The 27,967-nt window shown below is 39.6% G+C and overlaps 2 protein-coding genes across 19 annotated transcripts in view; one reads left to right on the top strand and one right to left on the bottom strand.

The window, feature by feature from the left end:
- Positions 1-86: 86 nt before the first annotated feature.
- Positions 87-4,408, top strand: Zar1 (zygote arrest 1). Of its 2 annotated transcripts, XM_004849846.3 has the most exons (4): positions 87-1,550; positions 2,794-2,886; positions 2,965-3,039; positions 4,064-4,408. In XM_004849846.3, exons 1-4 carry the CDS (start codon positions 729-731, stop codon positions 4,205-4,207), a joined length of 1,134 nt encoding a protein of 377 aa, XP_004849903.1. In that variant the 5' UTR covers positions 87-728; the 3' UTR covers positions 4,208-4,408. The 2 variants fall into 2 exon arrangements, with proteins under 2 accessions (XP_004849903.1, XP_021118038.1); XM_021262379.2 differs by lacking the exon at positions 2,794-2,886.
- Positions 4,409-7,963: 3,555 nt separating this feature from the next.
- The window catches only part of Fryl (FRY like transcription coactivator), a 307,006-nt gene continuing 287,002 nt past the window's right edge, over positions 7,964-27,967 (bottom strand). For 15 of the 17 annotated variants that reach the window (XM_087187581.1, XM_087187580.1, XM_087187584.1 and 12 more), the window contains 9 exons: positions 26,222-26,469; positions 23,265-23,472; positions 20,059-20,208; positions 19,322-19,420; positions 15,692-15,760; positions 13,222-13,239; positions 12,360-12,470; positions 10,372-10,562; positions 7,964-10,014 (listed from right to left, as the gene is read on the bottom strand). In XM_087187581.1, the coding sequence (XP_087043707.1) occupies positions 9,756-10,014; positions 10,372-10,562; positions 12,360-12,470; positions 13,222-13,239; positions 15,692-15,760; positions 19,322-19,420; positions 20,059-20,208; positions 23,265-23,472; positions 26,222-26,469 (1,353 nt within the window). In that variant the 3' untranslated portion in view covers positions 7,964-9,755. The remainder of the gene's footprint in view (positions 10,015-10,371; positions 10,563-12,359; positions 12,471-13,221; positions 13,240-15,691; positions 15,761-19,321; positions 19,421-20,058; positions 20,209-23,264; positions 23,473-26,221; positions 26,470-27,967) is intronic. The other 2 variants (XM_087187576.1, XM_087187578.1) reach the window with 1 other exon arrangement.

Raw genomic sequence — 27,967 nt, forward strand, 5'->3', positions numbered from 1 at the left:
TGATTACTTGATCTGAGATGTTTATTGCAGATGAACCGCCAGCATTTTCCCAGTGGATAAGGTGATTTCTTTGCAAAATTGGTCTTCTGCATTTATGTAAACACATTTGTAAACAAGTCAGTTTATCTCTGGAGGAATAGGTTTGGTTAGGAAATTGGGTCGAACTAGCATTTACCTAGGAAGAGCGAACTGGTGCCTCCTGGTGACCATTGATGGGGTGGGTCCAGGGGAGAAAGCAATTAGCCTACAAGTGAGGGCCCTGGCCTTCCCCTGGTGTTTACTGAAAGGGTCAGCGGGCGGACGCCTCTGAGCAGCTCTGAGCAAGCTGAACCCTAACCGGAGATACTGGGTAGTGGACCCCGAGCAATTTGCAAAGCTGGGCCTTTTGCCCACCAGCCTCGCTCCCAGCCTCGCTCACCCCTTCGCGCAGCGCAGACACCTGGAGCCCCCGGGCTGCGAAGACCGCGTGGCCCAGCTGAAGCCGCTTCCCACTCTCGCCGGCCTCTCCTCACGTCGGCGCCTTCACGTACAAATCGGGGCTTAACTCGCAGAGAAAGGCCTCCACGAGGGTTGTCTGTGCCCACCTTCGCCGTGGGGGATTTCTGCGCGGGGCTCGGGGACGCGGGCGCGAGAGGCGGAGGGAGCGGCCCAGGCCTCGCTTCGCCAGGCCGCCCCGGGAGCCGCCTATTTAGGGCGCGGCTGCGGGAGCGAGTAGTGGGGCTGCGTGGATGGCTGCCGTGGGGGATGAAGTGCTGGGCGCCATCATGTACCCGGCGTGCGCCCCCTACTCGTACCCCTTTCCCTATCCGCCGGCCGCCAAGGGCGCCGAGGGCTGGCGGCTCCGCAGCGGGGGCCACCCTCCTGCCTCGTCCTCCTCCGCGGCAGGGGCGGCCTCGTCCTTCCCGGGCCACGGGCAGCTGACGGCCGCCGAGTACTTCGACAGCTACCAGCGGGCGCAGCTGCTGGCGCTCCTGTCGCACGCGAGCCCCAGCTTCGGGCCGCGCCCCCGCAAGCCCACCTGCCGCGACGTGGGGGTGCAGGTGAATCCGCGGCGCGACGCCTCGGTGCAGTGCGCGCTCGGGCGGCAGACGCTGCCGCGCAGGGCCCGCGAGCCCGGGACCCCGGCCGCTCCCGGTGCGGCCTCCCCGGAGCAGGGCAGCTCCCCGGCCGGCGCCCCGCGGCCTGCGCGCTTCCCGCGCTCCCTTGCCGTGTACTCGCCGGTGGTCTCCCGCTGCCTCACCGCCTTCCAGGAGGAGGCCCCGGGGGGCGCGCGGGGGCCCGGGGCGCCGGAGGAGGGCGAAGGCATGGGCACGGGCGCGGCGAGGAAGGAATCCCCGCCGCCGCGGGCCAGGGAGGAGGCGCAGGAGGAGGACGGGGCCCGACCGCCGTCGCAGGAGGCTCGAGCCGACGAAGCGGACCAGCAGCTCACGCCGCGGAGCCCCGAGCAGCTCCCGGCGGTGGGTAGGGCTGGGGACGCTGGGGACGCCGCCGCCACGCGGGAGAAGTCGCCGCCGAGCGCCGAGCCGGGCAAGGAGCGCCTGCGCTTCCAGGTGAGACCCGGGCGCCGGGAGCCCGAGGGTGGGGAGGCCACGCTGCCTCAAGTGCTAGCCCGCAGTGTGCGATCTGGCAGCCGCCAACTGAGGCGCGTGGGTGCATTGTCCGCTGTGGACCACACAGATGATCCAAGAACATGGGAAGGTGAACTTGCTGGAGGGACTGTCAATTCCCCAGGACCCCAGTACCATTTCCTCATCAAATATGGCAGAGCCCGTGACAGCCAGCTCCTGTGGGCCTAAGATGCTGTCCTCAGATTCTTACCTGCTTATCTCACAGCAAGTCTGCCGAAAGCTAGAGCTTCCAGTGCCTCCTCTAGGACTTGCCTTGCTTTTCAAAAGCTCCCCACTCCGAAATCCAGGACTGCTGAAGCCTTTGGGCTGTCCTGGGTGGCTACCTGAGAGGAGCCCTACAGGGCTGCAGTACTGACGACAGCTGTAACCCGGGGAAATAGCAAGGCCAAGAGGTAGTAAAGGAGTCCTGTGTGGCGTTTTCCACAGTCACCCCAGGTCTGCGTGGGTTTGGGAGGGCAAGAAGCTGAGGTGGTCACTCTCAACTAGGGACCCTGCTGTGCACAGCTGGGTGTGATCTTAGGCAAGCCTTAAGCTTGGCCTTTATAGTATTTATTCACCTGTGAAATCCCATTAAGTGCTCTCTAAAGTCCCTACTAGTTCTCAAGGCCTACTTCTGAAAACTTCACAGCTTGTTTCTCACTGGGAAGGAAGAAGGGAAGCTTGAGAATAAGGTAATATTCCCGTAGTTCATATTAAATGTGCCATGTTTAGAGATCGTGACCTTGCTGTTAAATGGAAACTTAATTGGTGTAGAGAACTTGGATCATCTCCTCAAAGCATCTCAGCTGCAGAGTCTCCTCCTCTTCAGCTTGCCTTCATCTGTGCATGTTCTAGGAGCAGACTTTCTCCTACGGAGAAAAGCCCTACCTGAAGAATCCCCAGCTTCTAAGAACCCTGGATGTCTGGTTTTTCCCTTGCCTGGCTGAGCTCGAAAACACTGACTTGACACCTAGCCTTATGAATAAAATTAGTCAGACATTTAGCTGTTTTGGGCCCATTCCTTGCTTAAGGGATTGACTGAGCCATTAGCTTACTTAGTGACTCTATTATACAGGTTTACCCAAATCTGACCTTATTTCCCTTTGTTGTCTGGAATAAAGTTGCCAATTCTAAGCAGCAAAATGAAGGTGTCTTGTTGGGTAACTTCTGGCATCCTATCATTCAGTTCTTAGAGCAGAAATATGGTTATTATCACTGCAAGGACTGCAACATCCGCTGGGAGAGTGCGTATGTGTGGTGTGTACAGGGCACGAACAAGGTAAGAAACACCATATAACTGGCATCCTTCTGTCAAAGTGTTGTGCTTTTGCTTTAAGTTTATTCTTTCTCATCACAGGTTTACTTCAAACAGTTTTGCAGAACTTGTCAGAAGTCTTACAACCCTTACCGAGTGGAGGATATCACCTGTCAAGTAAATTAAATGTTTGCATTTTGTGTCTCACTTGGGTAAAGGAAGAGGGTTTTTAGTACACTTTCTTGAATATATTTCCTAAAAGAATCTAGTTTCCCAATGATCTCCGGTTTTCACTGCTTTTTGCTAGGAGTTGTAGGAATTGTGCTCCAGTGTGAAATAGTGTGTAGATGGTAATAGCTTCTTTTTGCCCTTGGTCAAAACTTTTGAAGCGGTATGGGAGAAAGCTTGCCTTATCTGTTAGTCAATAAGAGGAAGCAAACTGAAAAACAGGATACTGTTCTAACTAAAGGTGGTAAATGTTGGCTACTTCATCCAAGTGCTTCTTAGGAAGCACTTACTCAAGTTAAATTATTTAGTATAAGCACAGGAATTAAAAGTTTCAGCCTTGCCCGAGAGCTCACAAAGGAAGTTTAAGATCATTCAAAGGTGCTCCGCTTTATGGGGTTAACTAAATAACATGGCTTGCTTACTCTTAACACCTTACTCTTAGTGCTGTGCTAAGGCATTTAGATATTTAAGAAGAAAGAAATTACTGAATTTGCCTGTTTTCACACAGCTGACGAGCCTGAATTGCCACCAGAGACACTTATCAGTGCTCTTCAATCTTGGGTATTGAAAGCATTAACACCCTAGGGTGTTAGAGAAACTAAATATGGAAAACCATTCAGGATCTTAGGTCGGGCACCCTTTCTAAAATATTCCTTAATCTATTCTTGGCTTTCATTGACCAGTTCATCCCCTACTTGTTTGTTTTCTACTCTTCCACGTCCTTCAAGTGCAGGAAAAGATCTTTTTCTTAGAAAGTTACATAAGAAACTTCACAGTGAGAATTGAATCCACTACAGTATGGCTACACACTATTCCTAAACCTATCATTGCTGGGCTGGGGTGTAGACAAGATTAGCACAGGACTTTGCTTAGCATGCATTCACTAGTATTTGAATGGACTAGAAATATCAGTGTGAAGTCCTAGCAAGTTGCTGAGTTTCTTTTGTATGTACTTCTTGCTCTGATTTTTCAGAGTTGTAAAAGAACTAGATGTTCCTGCCCAGTAAGAATTCGCCACGTGGACCCCAAACGCCCGCATCGTCAAGACTTGTGTGGGAGATGCAAAGGCAAACGCCTGTCCTGTGACAGCACTTTCAGCTTTAAATATATCATTTAGTGAATGTAAAAAATGGTTCTGCTGAATGTGTGCTAAGGGAGCAGACAAGTGAGGTTTTTCCCTTGCCCCTTCTGTCTCTCCCTGCTCAAAGTACTTTCTGAGAGGCAATGTATTTGGACAAAGCCTTCAAATAAAAGTATTGCAAAACAATTTATAAATTGCATAAAATCTTGTCTCAAAATAAAGTTTGAGGAGAGCTTGTCTTGTGCTAAGCATCTGAGCCTGTCATCTCTTAGCCTCTGTGATGGTGTAAGGTGGGCCAGGCTGAGCAAGTTTACAAGCACTGGAGAAGTATTGAGAAGGATTCCCAGGCCTGCGTAGGTCTGCAGGTCTTATGTTAATTGAGTTAAAAGCCTTCTAACCATCAAAGTAAGTGCCTCCTGGGGCAGGTAGAGGCAGAGCCATTCCTTGATGGAAGATAACTCGGAGAAAACGGGGCTGCTGGGGTGTAGACAGTGTTGGTGCCTATAGGTTAATTTAGTAGGTGAACTGGGGGAATTAACTAACCTACATTAATCACAATGCCACTAGTGTGGGACGTGAGGCTTGGGAAGTGTAGCTGTGGAAAATTGACGTGGGTGACTTAAACTCATCAAGTAGACTTAAGGTAGTAACTTTTTAAAAAAGTTTGGTTTTTTTATTGCGGTACTGGGGATCAAACTCAGGATCTTGTGCTTGTGAGGGGAGGCATGGTGCCAGTGGGCTAAATCCCCAGCCCTAAAAAGTTTGTTTTTAAAAAGCACTGTAAAGATTGAGTTAGACACAGATGTTAGCCTTCATTGTTCTTATTAACTTGTAGTCGGAGCCTCTTTCAGACAGTACCCAATAGTTTTCCTAAATGGGTTCCTTGAAGATAGACCCTACAGCCAGACTTTCCTAGACATAGGTGGTACTTTGTCTAGAGCCTGAGGGGCTTTGAATAGAACTGGGGGTATTGGTCTACAGAAACCTCACAGTTGGAGCCAGGTGCTAATTGTGTCACTTTCCACTATTCTGAATGTCCCTCTTGCCTTACTGAGAAGGGCAGTAGAAGTCAGTCTGTTAACATCTTGGACACTGGTATGTGTTCAGTGGGGCTAAAAGCCTAAAGTGGGCTTGAGGTCTGTCTGTTCCTGTGAACCTAAATGGTGCCTGCCAAAGTACACAGTCCTAGGCCCCTATCCCTACTGTATCACTTCTGAGATATCCTACAAGCGCCGAAGTGCTGCTGCTGGAAATGAAACCATGAGCCCACTTGCTTGGTGAGCTTCTTGCCAAGTATAGAAAATAAGCGCAATGCAGCCTCCACCCGTCTGGAGCTTTAGGTACAAGGGACCTGGCTGGAAGATAGAGGATCCCATGTGTGATGAGGAAGCACTGCTTGGTTAAGTGCCTGTAATAAACAGTGGGTCTGACTTGGGAAGGCCCAGTTAAAGGACTGGCACTTCAACTGACCTGAAGTTTGAGTTAGGCAAAGAGGAAGGATGAATTTTTCATGCTAAGGCAACATGTCCAAAGGGTCTGGTGGTAGAGGAAATCAGAAAGCAGCCATGGTGGTAGGAATACTCTTGAGGACACAGTAGCAGGTGAAACTAGCAGGGCCAGATTAGGATTTATCAGGCCCTGCCCAGGACTGGTCTTTATCAGTGAGAACCTACTAAGAGTTTTTCAAGGTATGATAGGGATAGTGGGTCAGGGTGACAGTCACTTTGCCATTAATCCTCCTCAGGATTCTCCCTCCCACTTCAAACACTTACCCCATTGTTCTTGCCACTTTCTGAAGCCCTCTTTTGTCCCTCTTTGCACTGTCATGGCTACCTCAGTATCTCTAATTGATTCAAAGTATGTTTTCTGTCATTTTGTCTTTGGGGAATTAAAAACAATGGAATAAGCATTTGAAGTGAGGGTGGATTTTGAGAGGGATTAATTGCAATGTGTTTTACTGAAATACAATTTTTAATTTTAAACATTTACCATATATTTGGATCACCCCTTGCAACATATGGTCAATGAGCATTTGCTGAGTAAATGAATGTGTAAACTATAGAAATCTATCTTCAAGCCTGAAGACAAGCTGTCTACTAAAGTGGGCAAATTAGAATATTTTTTAATGTATGTCACTGGTTTTGCTAGCACAGCAGCTATTTTACAGTTGAGGAAAGCAGAGGTCAGACATGTATGGTTAGTGGGCATTGGAACACTGAATGAAATGGCACAAAAACATGTCTTGGGCCCGGGATTTAGCTCAGTGGTTTTGCCTCCTGCTGTACAAGTGCAAGGACCTGAGTTCGATCCCCGGTACCAAAAAACCCCACCAAAAACAAAAAAACATGTCTTGGCTTATGACATTTTTGAAATGAGAAGGCACTGCCAAACTTCTGCATACAATGCAAAATGAGAATCCATTTTAAGGCCTAGGAGAAGCTGGAAGGAAACATTCCAAAATATTATCTCTGGGAGTCAAGAGAATTGATTGCAGTTTTCTTCATATTTCCTACATGTTTAATCATGAGCAGTGTAGTGGAACGTGACTAATTCCAGCACTCTGGAAGGCTGAGGCAGGAGGATCAAAAATTCAAGCCCAGTCTGGGCAATTCAGTGACTTAGTGACAGTCTCAGAAAGAAAGAAAAAAAAGCCTAGGGCTCAGTGCAAAGGCCCTGGTTACAACCCCTACTATTGCCCACCCCCAAGAAAAAGTGATCATGTTACTGTTGAAAATTAGGAATGCTATAAAATGTACTCTAGGTGGCATGTGCCTCCAGCTGTTTGGAAGGCTGAGGCAGGAGGATGGCACCCTGGAGCTCAGCCTGGGCAACTTAGCAAGACCCTATTTCAGAATAATAAAAAGGGGTGGGGATGTAGCCAGTGTACTCTGGGTTCAATCTTCAGTATCATTAAAGAAGATATTCTCTCCCTAGTGGTTCTCCTATTTTATTCCATTTAGGTTTTGCTGGTGTGGTATACCAACGATCGTCATTCATAGACCTCATCGAGGGACTCTTACTTTGGCTTCGCTGAGCCTTTGCCACGAGAACATGTAATGGTTTCCTCAGTTTAGGTGAGTTGGGGATCATAACCACACCTTCTATTTACATCACTAAAAGTAGGAAATACAGTGGATCCTCAAGGTACAACTGGCCTGACATATGAACAACTTGGGTTAATGGAATTCATCTGCCTCTTGTTATCTATAGCTACCCAGGTAAATATCCACATCTCAGCTGTACTGACAACTAACCCTTGGAGGCGATCAAGTTTTTAAGTTAAGGATCCATGGTATTCCTAACTTGTGTAAAAATCTTTTTTGGCTTTTGTGAAGCACCATACAAACAGCCAGATTTTTTTTTTGCTATTATTTTACAAAAGACTCACTGTTTAAAATGATAAATGTAGTAGACAAAAGTAAAAGGGCTGTCTGTAGCAAAACTGGGCTCTTAGTGGAATGAAATAAGGTAATTAAGCCCTTGATATTTTGTCAAATACTAGATTCAGAGGAGGAAGAGCAAAGGATGGATTTGAGGAAAATCCAATTGCAAAAAAACCTAGTGAACTTATGTTTGGCTCTTGTTTTTTGAGGTGTACTCATTGTTATTACATTTATTACTAGATTCATTACATATAAATACAAAACAAATTTCAACTGTTCAAAACTTTTGGTTTGGGTAGTCAATTGTTCTTTTTTTGAGGAAAATTATACTTGAAAATTATTCAGATGACATCAGAAAAGTTTCTAAATAATAGTCATTTATCCTTGGTTTTAAAATACCACACAAACCAACAGCTACAATGCTTTTTATTTTTAACAAAAAGGATGTGAGGGTAAGAAAAATAGGGGAGAGTAAGATAGGATATAAAGTGTGATGTGTCTCTGGACACCATCCCTCTGCTGGCCCCACACCCAAAAGTTATTAAATAATTTAAAGAACACCATTTACAGTACCAGAACACCATTAAAATAATTTTTTATAAGGGTCAAAAATTACAGTGATTATGAAGGTGCTGTGACCAGTTATGGAATTTTACAGGAAACATAACTGCAGTGAGCAGTCCAATGGCGGTGTGCACAGTGCCTTCAATTCATGCACTTGAGTGTAGTTACGTTTCCAGCATGTCCACATCCCCAAGAAAAGGCAAAGCTAAGCATTTCATTTCCACACCCCAAACCCTGGAATCACAGAGCCCAATTAAAAAGTCACAGTGGATAAGAGATGCATATAAAAAATACAAGGTGTTCCTTTCAGATCAGAGGAGTTGTGGGACTACATTCTTTTACAAAATGCTATTTAAAAAAGGACAGAGAATGCAGTCTGTGCTGTGCTACAGACCAGACAGTGAATACGTATATGTGAGTCTTCAGGCTTCTTTCATTTCCCCCATCGCCCCAGGTTCCTGTGGCTTGGAACATTAAGTCCTGAATAAACATATAAAAATGCATTTGCGTCTCTTCTCTTGAATTCTGCAGACCCCAGCCTGCAGCCCATATACTGTATTCTACCATCAATGACCACAATTTTTCCTTTAGCTTTGTAGACCTATTCCTGTATAGCAGTGCATGGCACAAATGTACAAGAAAATACTGGTTTTAGTCTATACAGTTTCTATAATAATTATGGAGTAAAATAAGTTAACTTTTCTAATGGGAATAGCTGACGGGCAGCATACATCTTTATTTTACATTTTAAAGTCTCTGCAGGCATCTACTTTGGTTAGTTATCAACAGTTGTAACATAAGCACTGATCAGAGAACTGAGCAGCATACCAATAACGTTAACAGATATATTATTTCTTTTTGAAATACTGGGAAAGCCCAGCTTTAAAATATTATTAAAATGTCCTAACATTTACACACTATGAAGAGTTAGATCTAATAAAATAAAATTTCTTCAAAAATAATCTTGCAGTGCTCTTTTAGGCATGCTCTGAGACGTTATTACCAAACATCCACATGTTGAAAATAGGACTGTCACATATCCATACATCACACACACACACACACACACAAAATATTCCTTACACGGACCACCAAACAAAAACACTCCAGACCCTTATCCCATAAGTTGAAAAAAAATCAATGGTTTTTTACAAATAAGTCTTTGTGTGTCTATCTGAATGGATGTTCATGTAGATGACTAAACATCAATTGTTGATTAGGTTGATGACTGCTAGAAATCCAAGCAGCTTTGCAGGTCTTCAGCTAAAATGAACCAGCCTTGATTTCAGCCTCATTTCACCTGCTTCAGGAAGTCTCAGTATTAGAGGCCATTATTGCAAACATTCTTGGAATTCTTTCTCCAGGAAGTAATGTATTTGTATGCATTACTTTTAGCCCTTTTCTTTTCACATAGGTTAATTAAAAATGCCTTCTTTATACAGTTATTGTAGGAGGTATTGGCAGCTGTTAGATTTTTTTCTTGATATCTGTTTTGGATACAGTTTGACATTAGTTACACTATAGTTGAAGATGCTGCCAGAAGAATTATCAGTGAATTGCAAGGGTTCATGAAAGGTGCTTGGTTAATACTCTTAATCATCTTCAGTTTAGTTTCTTCCCACAATGCCTGAGGTTTCTCAGAAGCCAGTGGTCACCATGTTTCCAATGGGTTTGGTCTGTGCTGGAAGCTGGTAAGACTGCACCATGCGGAGAGACTCTCTTATCTCTAGGTTGAGCTCCATCAGTTTGTAGTTGGCTTCTGACATGTCCAGGTTGGAGCCAATGACTGCGAAGCTGCCTGTCTGGCCCAGAGTCTGATGATGGAAGTAGATATGTAACAGTGTCTGCACAGGGTCATCTTCACAGCTGCCAAAGATGTCATTGGGCCAGAGAGACCTGGAAATACACAACATTTAAGTTCTGAGACGTAAGCAATTAAGATTAACTATATTTATTATGTAAAGGTGCAAATTTCCAATGATGAATGTCATTATATTGTATACCTAAATTGTACCAATAAAATAGTTTCTTGGCTAAGTGACGATCTGTTTTAATATTTGAACTCATATATTACTCATGTACCACCTGAGGGTGAGAAAACATTATTAGTATCACTTCAGTGATAAATGCTGAAAAGTCATGTTTTCCTTTCACAAAGACAGGATATTGACTCATCAAATTAAAAACCAAAACCTAAACTTAGTAAACTTCTACTCTGGTTACACAAAGGCATCTTTAAATCTCATTTTTTACCTGAAAGCTTTGACTTGTGCTACCGCTGATATAAATTCCTTATTTTTCAAAGTTTCGATTAGAGAATGAATGGCAGTTTCTATGGTGGTTTGTGCAGCTTTAGAAATATCAATTTCTTCATTATCCGAAGCAGCCTCAGCTTCTTTGAGGATACTTTCCAGTTGGGCAAGTTCCTCTGACATGTTGATTACCTAAAACAAAGACACCTTTAAGGGTCTATTCATATGTTCAGTAACAAAAGCATTTAATTGGCTGTGAGGATACACCTGATTGTCCCGAGTATTTTCTCTCATTTTAAAGTTTACTATCAAGTGTTAAATTTAGAAGGACAGTTAATATTTCACGTTCTCTATTTAGTAAGAATAATTTCAGCCATCAAATAGCAGTCTTTATTCTTTTTTTTTTGGTGCCGGGGATCGAATTCGGGTCCTTGCGCTTGCACAGCAGGCGGCGAAACCACTAAGCTAAATCCCTGGCCTCAGTCTTTATTCTTGATAAAACAAATTGTAATGAATGTTTACATTTTGGATTTAATTATTATATTTTGGATAGTAAAAGTACATTTCAAGTATTTTTGACAGGAAAGTCTTTGTATTTTAAAAGTTTAGTCTATTTCATATAAACACATGTATTTTCTTTTCACAGATTTAACTTTTTAGAAATTAAAGAATTTCCCCAGTGATATTTTTAGTAAGGGAAAAAAGCCTAAAGTAACTATGAACCTATATACATTAATGACTTTTAGCATTCTAAGGATTTTTTTTTTTTTTTTGGTACTGGGGATGGAACAGCATTCTAAGGATTTTTAACATGTTTATTCGTGTGCATATTCATACACAAGGGGTGATCAAGGTATACAGTGAATGTTTAAATTTTTAAAAATTACTGTAAAAGACACATTGCCATTAGCCCCCCTCAAAATGTTCTCCCTTTGAACACCCTTATCTCATCATTCTTGCCATTCTCTGAAGTAGTTCTGGAAATCCTCTTTCATGTTTTAGTATATGTGCTGCTGAAGCGAGCACCCTCTTTCATGTTTTAAAAGAGGTGCAATCAAAAATATAGTGCTGCTGCCAAGTGCCATCCAGTGGAAAGGGAGGAAACATTACACTGAGTCCTAATTCACCAGATCTGGCACTGTGCAACTTCTGGATCTTCCCAAAGTCAAAATGACCATAAAGGTATTGAGGAATCCATGACAGCACAACTGAAGACAGGAGAGTGGACTTCAGAACTGCTGCAGGAAGTGGCAAGAATGATGAGATGTGTGCTTTAAGTGAGGGGGAGTATTTTGAAAGGCATCAATGGCAACACATCTTTTACTATAATAAACCACTGAAACACTGTAATTTCCATCTCCTAATTATAGAATACACAGACGAGGTGTTAGGGGTTTCATCATACAGTTATTTTTTTTTTTTCTAGTACCAGGGATTGAACTCAGGTCCTTGCCACTTGCAATGCAGGCATGGTCCCACTGAGCTAAATCTCTGGCCCTCATCATACAGTTTTTTTTTTTTTTTTTTGGTACCGGGGATCGAACTCGGGACCTTGTGCTTGCGAGGCAGGTCCTGGAACCACTGAGCTAAATCCCGGGCCCATCATCATACAGTTTTAATGTCTATTGATATGCTTTGCTTGACTTTTGATTACAGATGATCTATATCTGTTATTAAAACCTTTGAGGGGCCGGGTATTTAGCTCAGTGGTTCCACCGCCTGCCTTGCAAGTGGAAGGACCTGAGTTCGATCCCCAGTACCAAAAAAAAAAAAAAGAAAGAAAACCTTTGAGGTCTTGAACATCTGAAAATTACTGGATGTTGCTGTCTTATGTACTAATACATCCTGACACAGCACGTCATCCAAAAAGTACCTCTGAAAAAAGTAACTCAGAGTAAGTGACTTTTGACTTAGCTATTCTAACAAAGATCATAAACTTTAATGTTTTTTTGAATCAGTTATTGATGCCTAGGGCAACTAAATATTTACCTCTGCTTCATTTTTTATTGTATTTACTTGGTTGATAAGTTTACAGTAGGCCTGGAACAGAAGTAGCAATTGAAAATGCAATTTGTATAACCGTCGGCAGAGCTCCAGTTCCTAGAAATAAATAATATCATATTAAATTTAGGTGTTATTTTTCCATATTTGACTAGACAGCATATTTCCAATAGAAAATTATGAGTAATTATGTTAAAATTGTCTTGGCATTTATTTTTCAGAGTAAGCAAGTTAGTGTGTGAAGCTGATGAAAGGCAGATGAAAGGTGCTTTGAGGACTGGCAGTAAAAAACGAGGACCACTGTTGGTTACATAATTCATCTTTAGTATAAAGCAGTTTTAACGCTGGATAAACAGTATATCAAAGGCAATATATAGGATACTTTATTAAGTCTTTAAATTCATAATGGAAAGAATTTACAAATGCATAGTTTTGCCCTCATTGAAATGTAGATTTCTTCGCCTTGCTTTTATCAACAAGTGCTTTGTAAAGCAAAGTGAATCTGGATAAACTCTTATCTATAAAAGAAAAGTCTATCCGCTAAAGAAAGCCACTCAGTAATCTCACTGAAATAAGACTGAGATTAACTTGTACACTTTGATTTTTAAAATTAAAAAATTTAAAAGATGTTATAGTTGTAGAAAAAGACAACTGCAGGTTGTATATACACATTATAAAGTCTCTTATAGAACCAACATTTCATGGATTAGGCTACACAAAATCGAAGCACACACTACTTTGAAAGTAGTCCATGACAAAACATTGCTACGTCACAATGGGACAAATGGCAGATGAAAACCAGTTTGTCTGTCAAGGATAAGTAGTCTATAAATCAAGACAGGTCACTTACTGCTAGAATTTCCATTTGCTAAGCAAGGTGATCGGGTCACAAAAAACAGAAAGAAAAAGACCAAGAATTAGTGTAAGAAATCACTTTAGGTAGGATCACAGATGTCCCAGGCAAAATGAAGAACATATATTCACACCCCAAAGAAAATTTTATGCTGTTTCCAGTACAACTTTATAGACATTTATTGCAACAATTCAGGGTGTTTTAATTTAACTCCTTGCCAAATAACTACATACATTTAGATTATGGTTTATTTCTGTGTAAAAACTACAAAGAATAAAACAGAAATAATGTGATCCTAAGAAATTTGACTAAGTTTTCATAACCTTTCCAAACAACCACCACCCTCAAAATTCAACTGTAATAAAAAAATATCCATTAGTAAAGGAGAAAACTTGGAAAACAAGAAAATGAATTACCACTATTTTTCAGGAACAGACTGGTTTATAATCTCAGCAAATACTTACCCATGAACAGATTATTTGTTTTTTTCTCTTTCTAGGCTTCCTACCCATGTCTAATTAGGTCCCAGGCTGCCTTAATTGCTGCTGGGCCACCAGGCAGAATATTTAAAGCAAATGTGTGTTTTACATTGCACTCCAAATGTAACTAAGTTTCAATCAAAGGAGATAATGTATGTAAAACAGAGAAAATTCTTAATTTATGGGCTATCTTAAAGTATCTACAGCATCTTGGATCTGGTCTCTTTAAGAGTGGCTTCTAATTAAAATAGCAATTGTTATGTAAATGAGTTTCTAGAAGTCATTCTTAAGCCCACTTTTCTAGTTTCCTCTGGACTGTTTATATAACATTTAGAAAGGATTTGCTAAGCAACGGTGAACTTTAGCTCCATATTGCCTACCATAAATTATGTGGATAGACATTCAGTAAACATTAGCTGAGCACAGTCCAATAGTATTAGCAAGAGTTTTGTTGTTTTTGTACCGGAGATCAAACTTGGGTCCTTGAGCTTGCATAGCAGGCAGCAAAACCATTGAGCTAAATCCTGGCCCTTAGCAAGAGTTTTTACTTCTGAGGTTTTTATATAGTTTATTTTATGTGGAAATTAATTTGAGTTTTAAATACCTTTTCTCACTTCCATTAGCATAATAAAATAGAACTGACTCTATACATTGAAATTTGCATGTACATTCTCTATTTCATTAAAATACTTCTTGGTTGCTAATTATGCAAAAGACTGTACTGATACACAGAGACAAACAGCAGATAAAGTTGTGTAAAAGAGCCTCCCATCTATAAGGAGACAAACATGAAAGGTGAGCAAAGATATAAATGAAAGTCTTTTAAATGTATGGTTTTTACTTATAGAAACATCTCAGGCTATATCAACTGACTTAGTCTTGGAGATGATCTTATTTTCTTCAAGTAGAAGAGACATAAAGGATTTAGCATATCCACCTAATTTACGTAGGGAAAAAGGTTATGTATTACTTGCAAATTCCATATCTTGCTGAATTTCTTTTCACAGGCAATTTGAAAACTCTTTTCTTTTTTTTTCTAAAATAGTGCAGGATTTGGAGTCAGCCTAAGTTTGAGTCTTGGTTCTACTCTTTACTTGCTGGTTTTAGATAAATTAGCTTCTCTGGGCTTCAGTTTCCTCATCTTCAAAATGGGACTAGAGAATCCCCTTGACAAAGTTGTAAGGACAAATAATGAATGTGAAATGCATAGTAGCACAGTGCTTGAAAGAGCTATTAAACTACATTTTGATTTTCTCAATATTTTAGTATTTTCAAAACATCCAAGTTTTTATTATAACAGGATAACTTTTAAAGAGACTAGAAATCGGGCCAGGGAGGTCTTAGGTTCAATTCCCAGCATTGCAAAAAAGAGAATCTATTACAATGTAAATGAAGTTGAAAAGACAGGAATTCTGATGTCACATGTGGAGACTGCTTAGTTGGTGAAAGAAAGCATTTTCCCCATATGAAATTGTACTGTTAAAAATATCCTCCCTTACTACAATGCACACATTCATATGTGGACATTTCTCTAAAATATTGCTATTATTTTCATTGTGCTAGAGAGAAATGTTATAGTTTATCCAATCGTAATTTCACCAGTAGAAAGTTTCTATGGATGTATATCACATATTACTCTTAGGTTTGCTATCCTGAGCAGTTCATCCTCTAAATACTAATGTAGACCAATTTTTTTTCCTAAGAGGCAGATGCAACTGAAATCCAACTTGGACTGTCCAGATATCCATCAGGCTTATCTGTTGAATATTATTAAAGCTTTAGTCACAAGCTGGTTTTTCATTTTCATTAAAGTGAAATTTTCATTACAAAGATAATATTTTATTGAACCTAACTTTTATAATGATTGTTCTGATAACCAAAATGAAAATGTTTGTAAATACTCTACTTCTAGAAATATCAAGTAAGGACATTTTTACACACACACAGTTTTGCCTGATACAGAAGTACAGCAAAAACAAGAGACTTACTTGTGCATCTGTGTTTATCCTATATATGTCTTCTTTGGCACCAAATGTCCTCTTACAATTATCTAACCACTAAAATAAAATGAAATTTTAATATATTATTAGTTTCCATTGTGCATTACATAATTACTGTAAGTCTATACAAGACAACAACTTAAAAATAGGTAACTTGAAGTTCCAGGATTGGTCGTAGACAGAGACTTTCATCTTCATGTAAAGATTATCATTTGGATGCAACAAAAGTAGGCTATGGCCAGTAATAACAAGATGCATGCATGTGAGTTTTAAAAACACAATAAACAAGGCCCTCCTATTCTAGGGGCCTACAGTGCCCCATTTCTGGAAAGAAGATTCTTTTGCAGATTTTATTGGAAATCTTCACAACTTATACCTGACCTTTGTGTAATATCAGATGGGGAAATGAAGATATGCTTTCCCTCTGGTCAATTTAATAAAGGGAATTTAAAGAGAATTAACCAGGTCTGTTTGCTTATCAGAAGTGTAATTCTCAGAAGACTGGTATCAGTTTTAATTAGTGAAACAGAAACCAAGATCCATTTAAACCTTTTCTTTCCTTTCTTTTGGATGGTAATCAATGACAAATATGTTATCTTCATGAATACTGGATGTAGAAGCCAACTGCGTTTTTCTGTATCCAGAAGCTATTCCTAAAATTAATATTAAAGTACATTTTCTATATAGTGAACTAAAAATAAACTAATACATTGGGGTAGAGTAGAAAAGATCACTGGAATCACAGAATTTCTAAATTGAAGTAGAAGCTGAGAGCCTTCAAGTTAAGCTCTTAGGTTTTGATAGTTTTGATACTGTCAGTTCTTCTGATTTCAGGTTTTTTTTCTTCCCTTTGTTGATAAGAGTAACATTAAAATCATTAGGACTTTTAGAGAATACTGGCTATATTAAATAGCTACTCTGAAAACATTTTAATATTAGGCATTTAAAATTCTCAATTGTAACTTAATATTCTACATGCAAAGAATTAAGATATCTCAGTTCTTTCAAAAACAATCTCTGACCTCATGTTGCTTTTATCCCAATCACTCAAACTGCACTGACCCTTAAGCTATTTGCTTGACAGCATCTCTAAAGAAAAACATGTTAAGCTTTTCTGGTGAGTTATGGCCTGTGGCAGTCATTGTCAAAAGCTATGAGCAGATTTCTTCATATCAGCAAAATTCACTTGACATCATTTATCATAGAATTTGCGCATTAATCTTTATTCATACGATCACTATGCTAGTGCAGTTTGTCCAAGTATAACAATAAACTGAAAATAATTTTAGTTGATGATTTGATGACACTCTTAGTTTTTCATACTGCCTACCTACTGATACAGCATTTTGGGAGGGCATTACTCCGATTTCTAGTTTTAATCCTGTCAAAAGACAAGCTCTGGCCTGACAGCCCATGGCTGCAACACTGACCTGCAAAGTGCAGTTCTACAGCTTTCCAGCAGTACATAAAAGACACTGAAAAGAGTTTGTATAGAACACTCTCCTGTTTCCATCTAATTTGTCTTCCTGTATTGATGTTTTCTTTACTCAAGGCTTAAATGAAGGTTAAAATTTAACTAGTGGAAGAGGTTCCATTTCTGGCTATGATAGAGAAGCTTGTATAAGAGCAATCCTCCATGGACAGCAATAGAAGCTAAATTCCATCAGCAGGACTTGGGGACTCAAGAGAAAAGTATGGACATAAGCCCTGTATCTGTCCCATAGATTACTATGGAGGTATGTGCCTGTTCCTCTCACTGGGCAGAAGGGCTAAACAAAGCAGGAGCCTTGAGTTTATGTCCTGCAAACAGTGAAGTATCAAGTGCCAAGATGCTGGAGAAAAGGAAAGCTCAAGAACTGAGCCTGATAGCCTGTGTGCAGTTTCCTGGTGGGGCACTTGCTGTTCTGTTATGTGTAGGAGGAGAGGCCAAGAAGTGAAGCAGCAGCACTTGGATGGCTAAAAACAAAAACAGATACTTCTGTTCTCATGGTGCTGGGGAGACAAACATGCAATCCTTGCCAAGATGGCAGAAAGCCTCAGGCTTTCACTCATGATCCTTAGAAGACTTGAAGAATAATTAAAGAATGTTTAATGAAAAACTGGGAGAGGGGCTGGGCTGGAAGTCTTTCATGAGTGTCTTTATGAGGTGTGATCAACATACTATGAATGCCGCTGTCAAGTGCCAACCAGTGGAAAGGCAGGCTTGTTATAATGTTACAATGTGTCCTCATCCACTTCAGTCACCAGATACGGTACTGTGTAACTTACGGCTCCTCCCCAAAGTCAAAATGGCCATGACAGGTAAACTTTTGAATTGATTGACATCAAGGCACCCAGTGACAGTGCAACTAAAGAAACAAAAGCAGACTTCTAGAACTGCTTCAGAAAGTGACAAGAACAGTAGGATAAGTGTGTTCGAAGAAAGGGGAAATATTTTAAGGGTGATTAAGTGGCAATGTATCTTCTGCAGTTTAAAAAAATTTAAACATCATATTTCAGTCATATCTATGCATAATGATGTATCTTGAGGATGGAACCAAAGTCTAAAAATTTATTTCATGTATACCTTAAACACATAGCCTAAAGGTGGTTTTATATATGAATCTTAACAATGTGCAGGAAACCAAGTTTATGTGCACTGAACCACCAGAGCGCAAAGGCATCACTTAGCCAGCCATGAGGACAGCCTCATGGGTAGTCTGGCATCAGCATCATTCCTTCCTCTTCTGATAATCATTCTTACACTGATGGATTTTTCTCTTTTTCCTTTGTGAACAGGGGCTTACTATGTAGTCTAGGCTGACCTCAAACTCATGATCTTCCCACATGCCAGAATTAGGTATTTGTCATCATCCCTGGCTTGCTTATTATGTTTTGACTGACCCATCACAGATCAGGTATGGAATTTTTCATTTGTGACGTATTTCATATTTTGGATTAGGGATGCTCAACCTACATTGATATAGTTTCTGTGCTTTGTATTTCCTTTGAGAATAATTATAAAACACCTAGGTTTTACATATAATTTTTCATAGGTCTTAGCTAATAATTAACAAAAGACACGTCTATTATAGGAAAAAAACCTCCTACTGTATATAATTTGTCTGAAAGGGAGAAACATTTTTTTTTCTTTTTTCTGCACAGGTGAAATGAAAATGTACTGGATTTACTCTCAGGAGACTGATTCATGATATTTTTCAATGCCAGGTAAGAGCTGAAAAGCCTTTTCTTAGCAGGTAGTGTCTGCAATCTGTGACATGCTTGTTTCCCCTTTTGCTTGCCCATGTGCATGTACCCACCACAGGGACAAATACTGCAGATTTTCTAGACCACAATTCTGTAATGCCTTCTTTGAGAAATACTGCTTCTATTTCCTCACTTCCAGTGTTGAGAGCAGCTGTATAGTCTCCACACAGCAGCTCCTCACAAAGCTATGGCTCCTGGAGGGCAGGCTTCTTAGAGCCAAAGACAGGGATTCCCTGGACAAAGAAGAGAGCTCCCAGGACCCACCATTCTCAACACCCCTCCAAGGGCAGGGGTCTTTTTTTTCTGTGTGGGCTCAATGTTTTCAGTGTCAAAAAGCAAACCACTTCTTTCACATAGTAAGAGGAGACTGACCTGCTCAGCAGCTTCTCTTTTGGCATTATATGTATCCAGGTGTTCTTGCAACTCCAAAACACTGAACTTGAGTGTCTCTAGCAAGCCACATGACATTAGCTGTCAAATCAAACACATTGATCTTGGTTACCATTCCTGATCCAATCATGAGAGTAACAACTTTTGGGCCATAAAATATCTGTTAGTTGGTTGTCAGACACTATTATTATATTCTGTTGCATTCTAAGGGCTTTCTAGTGAAAGATTGGGAGATGTCAGGAAGCACAGGGATACCTTCAGATGCCTTCAAAACCTGGCACAGGCAAGAAATGGCATGTCAGATCAGTAGATGCCTCAAAGACACCACCACCTTTGAAGCTCTTAAAACCTATTTCTTTAAATGTATTGCTATATAATCTATGTGTATTTGGCAAGTCAGGAGAAAACCAAGGCACTCCTGCTATTTCTAGCGGTCTATTTATTTTGACTCAAGAATCAGGGGAAAGAACACATCTCTAGAGCGTGACTCTTGAGCTTCCCCATCCGGGTCTACTGAGGAGGGCAGAGAGGGGTTGGAAGCAGAGATTCACAGGGCACTGCATCTAAGACATTGAAACACTGTACTTTGTCAGATATTTATAATCAAGTTGAAAATAAGAACTTTGACACTTTAAACTTCAGAATTACTTTGAAAAAAAAAGGGTAACTGAATGCTATTCAAATTCAATCTATAAAAAAGCCCACGTGCAAAAACTTACTGTTTCAGCATCCACAAAGACTGTTGGGCACTCTGAGCACATCATCATCACTTCCAGTGAACTTTTAAATTTGGTACCAATGCGCTGTAGACCCTCACCAAGAAAGCTGACTGCTTCGTTAGTTATTTCTCGAAATTTTCTTTGAATTGTCTAGGGGAGAAAAGACATTAAGAAAAAGTTTAATATCTTGTAAGAAGGCCCTTAAGAAGCATAATTTACAATTAGGGCAAATTTTTAAAAAATTACTGTAGTGACAGATCCAGGTGTGGTGGTGTGAGCCTGTAATCCCAACACTGAGGCAGAAGGATTGCAAGTTCAAGCCCAACCTGGCAATATAGTGAGACCTGGTCTTAAGTTAAAAAAAAAAAAAGTATATATTAAAAAATATAAATATATATTTAATATATATTAAATATATATTAAATATATAAAAATAAATATATATTTAATATATATTAAAATATATATATGTGTGTATGTATGTATGTATGTATGTGTATATATATATATATATTGGGGGGGTACCGGGGATTGAACTCTGGACCCTGCGCTTGTGAGGCAGGTGGTGGAACCACTGAGCTACATCCCTGGCCCTCAAGTAAAAATTAATGGCAGGGATGTAGCTCAGTGTGAAGGTCCTGGGTTCAGTCTCCAGTACCAGAATGTTTAGAATACTTAATGAGATGCATTTAGCATACTGCGTAAGCACTCAGTGAGTACTCAATAAATGATAGTGTTTATTATTACTAGGGTTGAAAGCAACCTTAATAACTAAAAATGGTCCCACAGTGATGTGTCAGTTAATTTTGTATTTTTAAATAAACTTTCTGAAACCTCTATAACAAAAACTGTAGTACTCCAAAACAGGAAATAAAAGAGATAAAACAGAACCAATATTGTCAAAATAGCCACACTTTTGAAAGTGATACAAAGATTTAATGCATTGCCAATCAAAATAGCAGCAGGATTCCTCACAGAACTACAGAAAACAGACTTAAAATTCGTATGGAACCAGAAGAGACCCAGAATAGCAAAAATAATTCTGGGTAACAAAAGCAGAAGGCATCACAAGACCGGACTTCAAATTTTACTACAAAGCTAATGGGATAAAAAGGACATGGTACTGGCACAAAAACAGACATGTAGGGCTGGGGATTTAGCTGAGTGGTTCTGGTGCCTGCCTCCCAAGTGCAAGGTCCCAAGTTCGATCCCCAGTACCAAAAAACAAAACAACAACAAAAAAACAGACATGTAGATCAACAGAACAGAACAGAGGACTCAGAAACAACCTCAGGCACATTCAGCCATTTGATCTTTGACAAAGGATCTAAAAACACACTGGAGGAAAGATGGCCTCTTTAGTAAGTGGTGCTGGGACAACTGGCTATCCACGTGAGGATGACTGAATCTAGACACATTTCTCACCATGTATTAAAACTACAATCAAAATGGACCAAAGACCTGAATATTTATATAATCTACTGGAAGATAAATGTGTTAAACTCCTGAAGATGTAGGGAAGGATTTTCTGATCAGAACTCCAATTACACAAGAAATAACGTCAAGAATCAATAGGATTACAGCAAATTAAAAAGCTTCTGCACATCAAAGACAACCTACAGAATGGGAAAACTTTTTTGCCAGCTATTCCTTACACAGGCAACTAATATCAAGAAAATATATAGAACTCAAAAAATTATACCCCCTCTCAAAAGATCTCATCAAAATATGGGTAACTGAAATGAACAGACACTTCTTAGAAGTAGTGTACAGCTAGTTAATAAATACAGGAAAAAAAGATTCAACATCTCTGGCCACTAGAAACAAAACAATACAGATTCCATTTACTCCAGAAAAAATGGAATTGTTTTATTATCAATAATACATGCTGGTGAGGCTATGGGGAAAAAGCAACCCTGCTGCACTGTTGGTGGGAATGTAAACTAATAAAACCATTATGGAAACCAGTATGGAGATCCCTCAAAAACTAAAACTAGGGCCAGGGATTTAGCTCAGTGGCACCATGCCTGCCTTGCAAGTGCAAGGTCCTGAGTTTGATCCCTAGTACCAAAAAAACCTAAAATTAGAAACTGAATTTGGCCCTAAGTATCTAAGAGTTAAAGCCATCATATTATAGCCCGGGATTTAGCTCAGTGGTTCCACCGCCTGCCTTGCAAACTAAGGACCCAAGTTCGATCCCTGGTACCAAAAAAAAAAAAAAGCCATCATATTATAGTGATACATGCATACCCATTTTTTTTTTTTTGGTACCAGGGATTGAACTTGGGACCTTGCACTTGTGAGGCAGGCAGCAGAACCACTGAGCTAAATCCCCAGCCCTAAAAGGAAAGTTGGAATCATTTTTTTGGTACCAGGAATCGAACTCAGGACCTTGCACTTGTGAGGCAGGTGGCAGAACCACTGAGCTAAATCCCCAGCCCCTCATACCCATGTTTATTAGCAGCACCAACTCATAATAGCTAAATCTTGGAAGTGGCCTTTAAGTCCATCAACAGATGAATGAATGAAGGGAATGTATTTATACACCATGGAATACTATGCCATAAAGGATAAATCTGAGTCATTTGTAGAAAAATGGATGCACCTTGAGACCATAATATTAAGTTAAATCAGATACTCAAGCCTAAATATTGCACGGATTTTCTTATATGAGGGACCCAAAGCATAAATAATTAAAGAACAAATAAAAGATAGATAATAGAAAAGAGAAAGAGAAAATGGGAAGAAGACCAAGAGATAGAGAGAGAAGAGCAGAAGGGGATGAGAACAGAATTAAGATGTTTTATATATATGTACCAACTCCCCCGATGAATGTAATTATTATATACTGCAAATGTGTATTAATAAAAATTAAAATTTGAAAGAAAAAACTAATGATTGTAGGGACTATGCTTTTATCTCTTCAGCATCCTTGATAATACCTACCTAGCATACTGCAGATAACTGATCAGATGCTGTGTTTTAAGTTTTATTCTGATTGCTTTAGGGGACTTAACCTGTACTAGGAATTGTACAGCAGTACTACCATGTCACTCCACAAATTTAACTAATACCACTGACTTAGAAAAAAAAAATGTTAAAATCTGTAGGAATATTAATGTTTGAGTTACTGATTTTAGAAGAAAAATGTGTAACTTTATCAGGTAATTATAATGTGAGCTCAGAAAACCTTAAACCCCACTGACCTGAAATAGTCTAGAAAACACATGAAAAGTAAACACTGCACAGGATCCATCTGTATCGGAGAGCATCTGACTGACATGGCAGCGCCAGGCTTCTTCTTCGTCATCATATGCCACTGGCTGAAAGGCTGCTATTATGGCAGAGAGAAAGGGCGACGGTAGAGGTGATGTCTGAACTTCTGGAAAACCGTCTTGCTCCTCTTCATCTTGACTGTTAACACACGTATCATGGTCATCATGATATCTTAAAGGGACAGACTCAAGCACTTAAAATATTTTGATCAAGTTATTCAACAAAGACTTTTTAATTATACACACATTGATGTAGAAAACACCAAAACAACCTAAACTTTCTAACAAGGCATGAATAAGCAAACTGGTATTCTTTATATTTAGCATCTTTGGAATAGAGCTCTTAATTTCATGCAGCTACTTTAACCCAAGTCCTATAATGACCCACTGCTATGAAGTAATGTCAGTAAGTTCTACGAATCATACAGATTAGAATACTTTCATTTTCAAAGGCAAGTTTTATTTGAACAGCTCCCATTAATGACGTTAATGTTAAAAGGTCACCTACTTTTGCTTCAAGGACCAGGTTAGGTGCATTATATAGATCATTTTATTTAATCTTCATAACAATTCTGTGAAGACTAGGTTCATTTATCCTGATTTTATAAAAAAGTTCAGGGAGGTTAAATAATGTGCCTGGGTTATTGGGTAGGAAATGGTAGAGCCAGAATTGGAACCCAGAACTACAGGTTCAAAGCCAGTGCTATTAGCCAGCTCATACTGACAGCTTAGCAGCTATTTCATGAGCACACACTATGGTCTTGTTATGTGGCAGATAGTAGAACTGATTCAAAACAAACAATACTTGATTATTTTCTCTGAGGAATTTATAATCTCAATAGTTAGACAATACCTACAAATGGAACAACAAAAAAAAACTAAGATGTATCTTGGGTTGGCTATTCTATAACTTGAGGTTGTAAAGAGGAAGAAGTATGGGTTGGATACTCCATAAAGAAATGTGTTACTCAGGGTCTGAAATTGCATGGGTCACATTACAAGACAGTTCCATAAGACTTTGTAGAAATTAGAGCAATTCATGTGAAACAGGAGGGACCTGAGTAAAGATTGGAGAAAAGTATCAAAATAAAGCAGACATCTGGTGTGAAAAGTTATAACTCACAAAGGTTAATTTAAAAAACATTACTGAGGTGACTGATTTTAAGGAAATGTCTCCTGTGACCTCGAGCTGATACCCTTTCCTTGTTTAGTAGGGATGCACAACTTATTTCAGGTGTCGTCCTTGCCCAAAGAAAACTATTTAGCTTCAGCCTTTTGGAAGGGCAAAGATATGAATATTTACCTTAACATTATTTTTGTTGTCCCTGAATATGTGTGTGACTGAGTGATTACATGGGCCATTGCTATATCAAAATCAGTAGCATGAAAAGGATGTCTCTAAAATTTATTAATAACTAAGCGGGGCCAGGGATTTAGCTCAGTGGTTCCACCGCCTGCCTTGCAAGTGCAAGGACCGGAGTTCGATCCCCGGTACCAAAAAATAAAAATAAAAAAAAATAAATAACTAGGGATACTTTCAAATACAGGGAAGCATTCGAGATATACTGAGGGTAAAAATCTCCCATGTGTTTTATATGTTAAAATTCATCACATGAACTACAAAGGTATTATATTTATTGTAAAACTCTGAAATACTTGATTAAATATTAAATTTATATAAAAATAATTATAAAGGAGCTTCAGAATGCTGAATGGGGAAATAGATACACTGATAGAATGCATGAAGTTAGACATCTTTAGAACATTATTGTGAGCCATAAATACTTATAAAATTTAAATAGAAGAAATTAGGCTATGTCATAATTCTAATCATTAAAGAGCTGACTTGGTATACAAGTTTCCTAGCAGCCACTAAAATTTCCTTTAAGAACTATATGTAATAACTGATTAGTCAACCTAGCCCATGAATGAAGACAAAGTCTTATTTGGGAATTCCTCATACTTCCTGATAATATATTTTCAATGTATGGAGCATAAACATTTAAAAGGAACAATCTAGCTTCAGATAGTAATAAGAAATTATCATTTCTGCTTATTGTAGAAATCAAACCTTTAAAATCTGATCATTGATAAACAATAAAATAAAATTTTGGATACATCTTTTTTTTTTCTTTTTGTTGTGCTGGACTTGAACTCACTGTGTAGCCCAGGCTGGCAGCAATCCTCCTGCTTCAGCCTTCTGAGGGCTGGGATTACAGGTGTGCGCCACTATGCTGGCCTTCTCAGATTTTGATAGCACAGAAGTTCATTCCATATTGATTTTAATGTTATCTATTTGGCATCCTTCCAATATAGGTATCTGGTGTGCTTCTAAATGCAGAATGCTGCTTACTATGGTTTGGGAATGGCTTATTTGTGTTTCTTTTTTTGTTTTTGTTTTTTTTGGTACCAGAGATCGAACTCAGGACCTTGTGCTTGTGAGGCAGGTGCTGGCACCACTGAGCTAAATCCCTGGCTCACTTGTGTTTCTTTATTTGAATGTCAACAGAAAAATACCCATCATTGTAAGTACTTTTATCTTTAAAAATGAAGTCAGAGAATAAGATTACCGACAAAAACATACAAAGAAACAAGAGTAAGTAGGGGCCCGGGATTTAGCTCAGTGGTTCCACCGCTTGCCTTGAAAGCGGAAGGACCTGAGTTCAACCCCGGTACCAAAAAAAAAAAAAAAAGATTGAGTTGGGCTGGGGATTTAGCTCAGTGGTTCCGCCGCCTGCTGCGCAAGCGCAAGGACCCGAGTTCGATCCCCAGTACCAAAAATTAAAAAAAAGAAACAAAAGTAAGTAAACTGGAATCAAGGGCATTTTGAGGAAGGATGGGGCAGAGAATAATCACCTCATTATGGTGTTTTTGACTCTAGATCTTACCTGGACAGTCCAGAGAAATCTGCTTCTTCTTCTTCACATCTTTCATCGAGCTCTTTCAAAGCTAACGTAACGTCCTCTTCACAGATGGACTCAGGGTAGCTTTCAGGAGCCAGATGTTCTGGCATTTCAGTTTCTTCTAAATCAAGAATTCCTTGACACATGAGAGAGTCTGGCTGCTCTTGAATAATATATGGTCCTTCATCATCAAAGTTTGTAACATGCTCCTCCTTTAATACTGGTCTTGTATCCTGTGAAACAATCACATTATTTTTGTGGACTCTTACAACATTAATAAAAGAATTTCATCAACAGAATAGATAACTATTGTCATCTATCAGGTAGTCCTCATTTACACGGTCTAATTGTTAGTTTTTTTTAACGCTCATTAAAAAAATTTAGTAAAATTGTTTTCTAAAATGGTCCTAGGTTTTTGTTTTTTAGCAGTGCTGAGGATGGACCTCGTGGCCTTGCACATGCTAAGTAAGCTCTCTCCCACTGAGTTACATTTCCAGCCCTAAAACTTACTGAAATTATAATATATAACCTGTTGCCATAAAGAAACTTCAAGGAGCATTTTTCCCCCCATTTTCTCATGTACAGGATTTGGGTGTTTGCTTGGAAGTAGGTCTTTTTGTAAAATATGTTTTCCTGTACATATTCTAATTTTATATAAGTAAAACTTTATATTATTACTACAGATTATCTCTTATCTGAACTACCATTTCTTTAATTATATCAGAACACTGAATCCTGGCTATCAGCAGGGGAGATGAATGGAACCAGTGAACTCACTGGTCCTGTGGGGCTGCCCACAGCCACAGCAGTGCTGACTGATCAGAAGGGCACAGAGTCCAGGTGGCCATGGCAGGCTGTGTCAGTGAGGGGAATCTCATGACAGAAGGGCTGCTTTCAGCTAATAAGACTGGAGTAACTCATTTCAGTTTTAAGTATTTATAAGCATCATCGCTAAGCTAGACTTTAGAAAAGATTTGCAAATTTTAAACTCTTGACCTTTGAAATTAAGTGAATTGCAAGCTCATTTATCAAAAAGAATAATAATGAAATAATAATGAAAAAATATATAAGTCTCATACTAGTGGTTTCCCCTTCCTATCGCACTGTTAACGTTACCGACTGTTGCTGTGTGACAGGCATAGGATAGAAGCTCAACAGATATTGGTTAAATAAACTATTATCAAAAAAAGAAAAATATTTCCAAAGTATAATAGTGTCAACACCAGTTTTTAATTTGCGAGGATATTAGCATAATCAGTCTGAATATAAGGTACTAATAGTATCACAGTCTGAGGAATAAAGACCAGTTTCTTTCACTATTTAGACCTAAGTTACTTCAGCTGTACATCATTTTTTCTTTTTCATGAGCAAAAATAGAATCTTTCTTCTAAAGCATGAAAAGTCAGGGAAAGTCCTTAGGTTATCCTAGGTCTTTGTTTATTCATCTGTGCAGTTCATCTATAAAATGAAGGATTTCAACCAGATTTTGGGTGGGTTCTCTGGTATAAGTTAATTCTTGACCACAATCAGCTCACACTCTAAGAATGAGGTTAGGTTAATATACAAATGACAGCAGTATATATTAGCATATCATAAGTGTAAAGTAAACACCATCAGCAATATAGAAATGATCACTGATACTCAAGAGAAAGACCACATCTGTTTGCGGCACTTGAGACTAGTTTCTTTGGAAGAAACAGCACATGATGGACTTGGACAGAGACACATAGG

The sequence above is a fragment of the Heterocephalus glaber genome, unplaced genomic scaffold (genome assembly GCF_053883595.1).
Source record: "Heterocephalus glaber isolate CG9 unplaced genomic scaffold, H.glaber_assembly_v1.0 deba00001509, whole genome shotgun sequence".
Lineage (NCBI taxonomy): Eukaryota > Metazoa > Chordata > Mammalia > Rodentia > Bathyergidae > Heterocephalus > Heterocephalus glaber.

Bases quoted from the DNA above. Each gene is read 5' to 3' on its own strand.
- Zar1 (XM_004849846.3), top strand. From the start codon at position 729: ATGGCTGCCGTGGGGGATGAAGTGCTGGGCGCCATCATGTACCCGGCG. The intron at 1,551-2,793 runs GTGAGACCCGGG...CCTATCATTCAG, and splicing joins AGGAGCGCCTGCGCTTCCAG to TTCTTAGAGCAGAAATATGG. The intron at 3,040-4,063 runs GTAAATTAAATG...CTGATTTTTCAG, and splicing joins TGGAGGATATCACCTGTCAA to AGTTGTAAAAGAACTAGATG.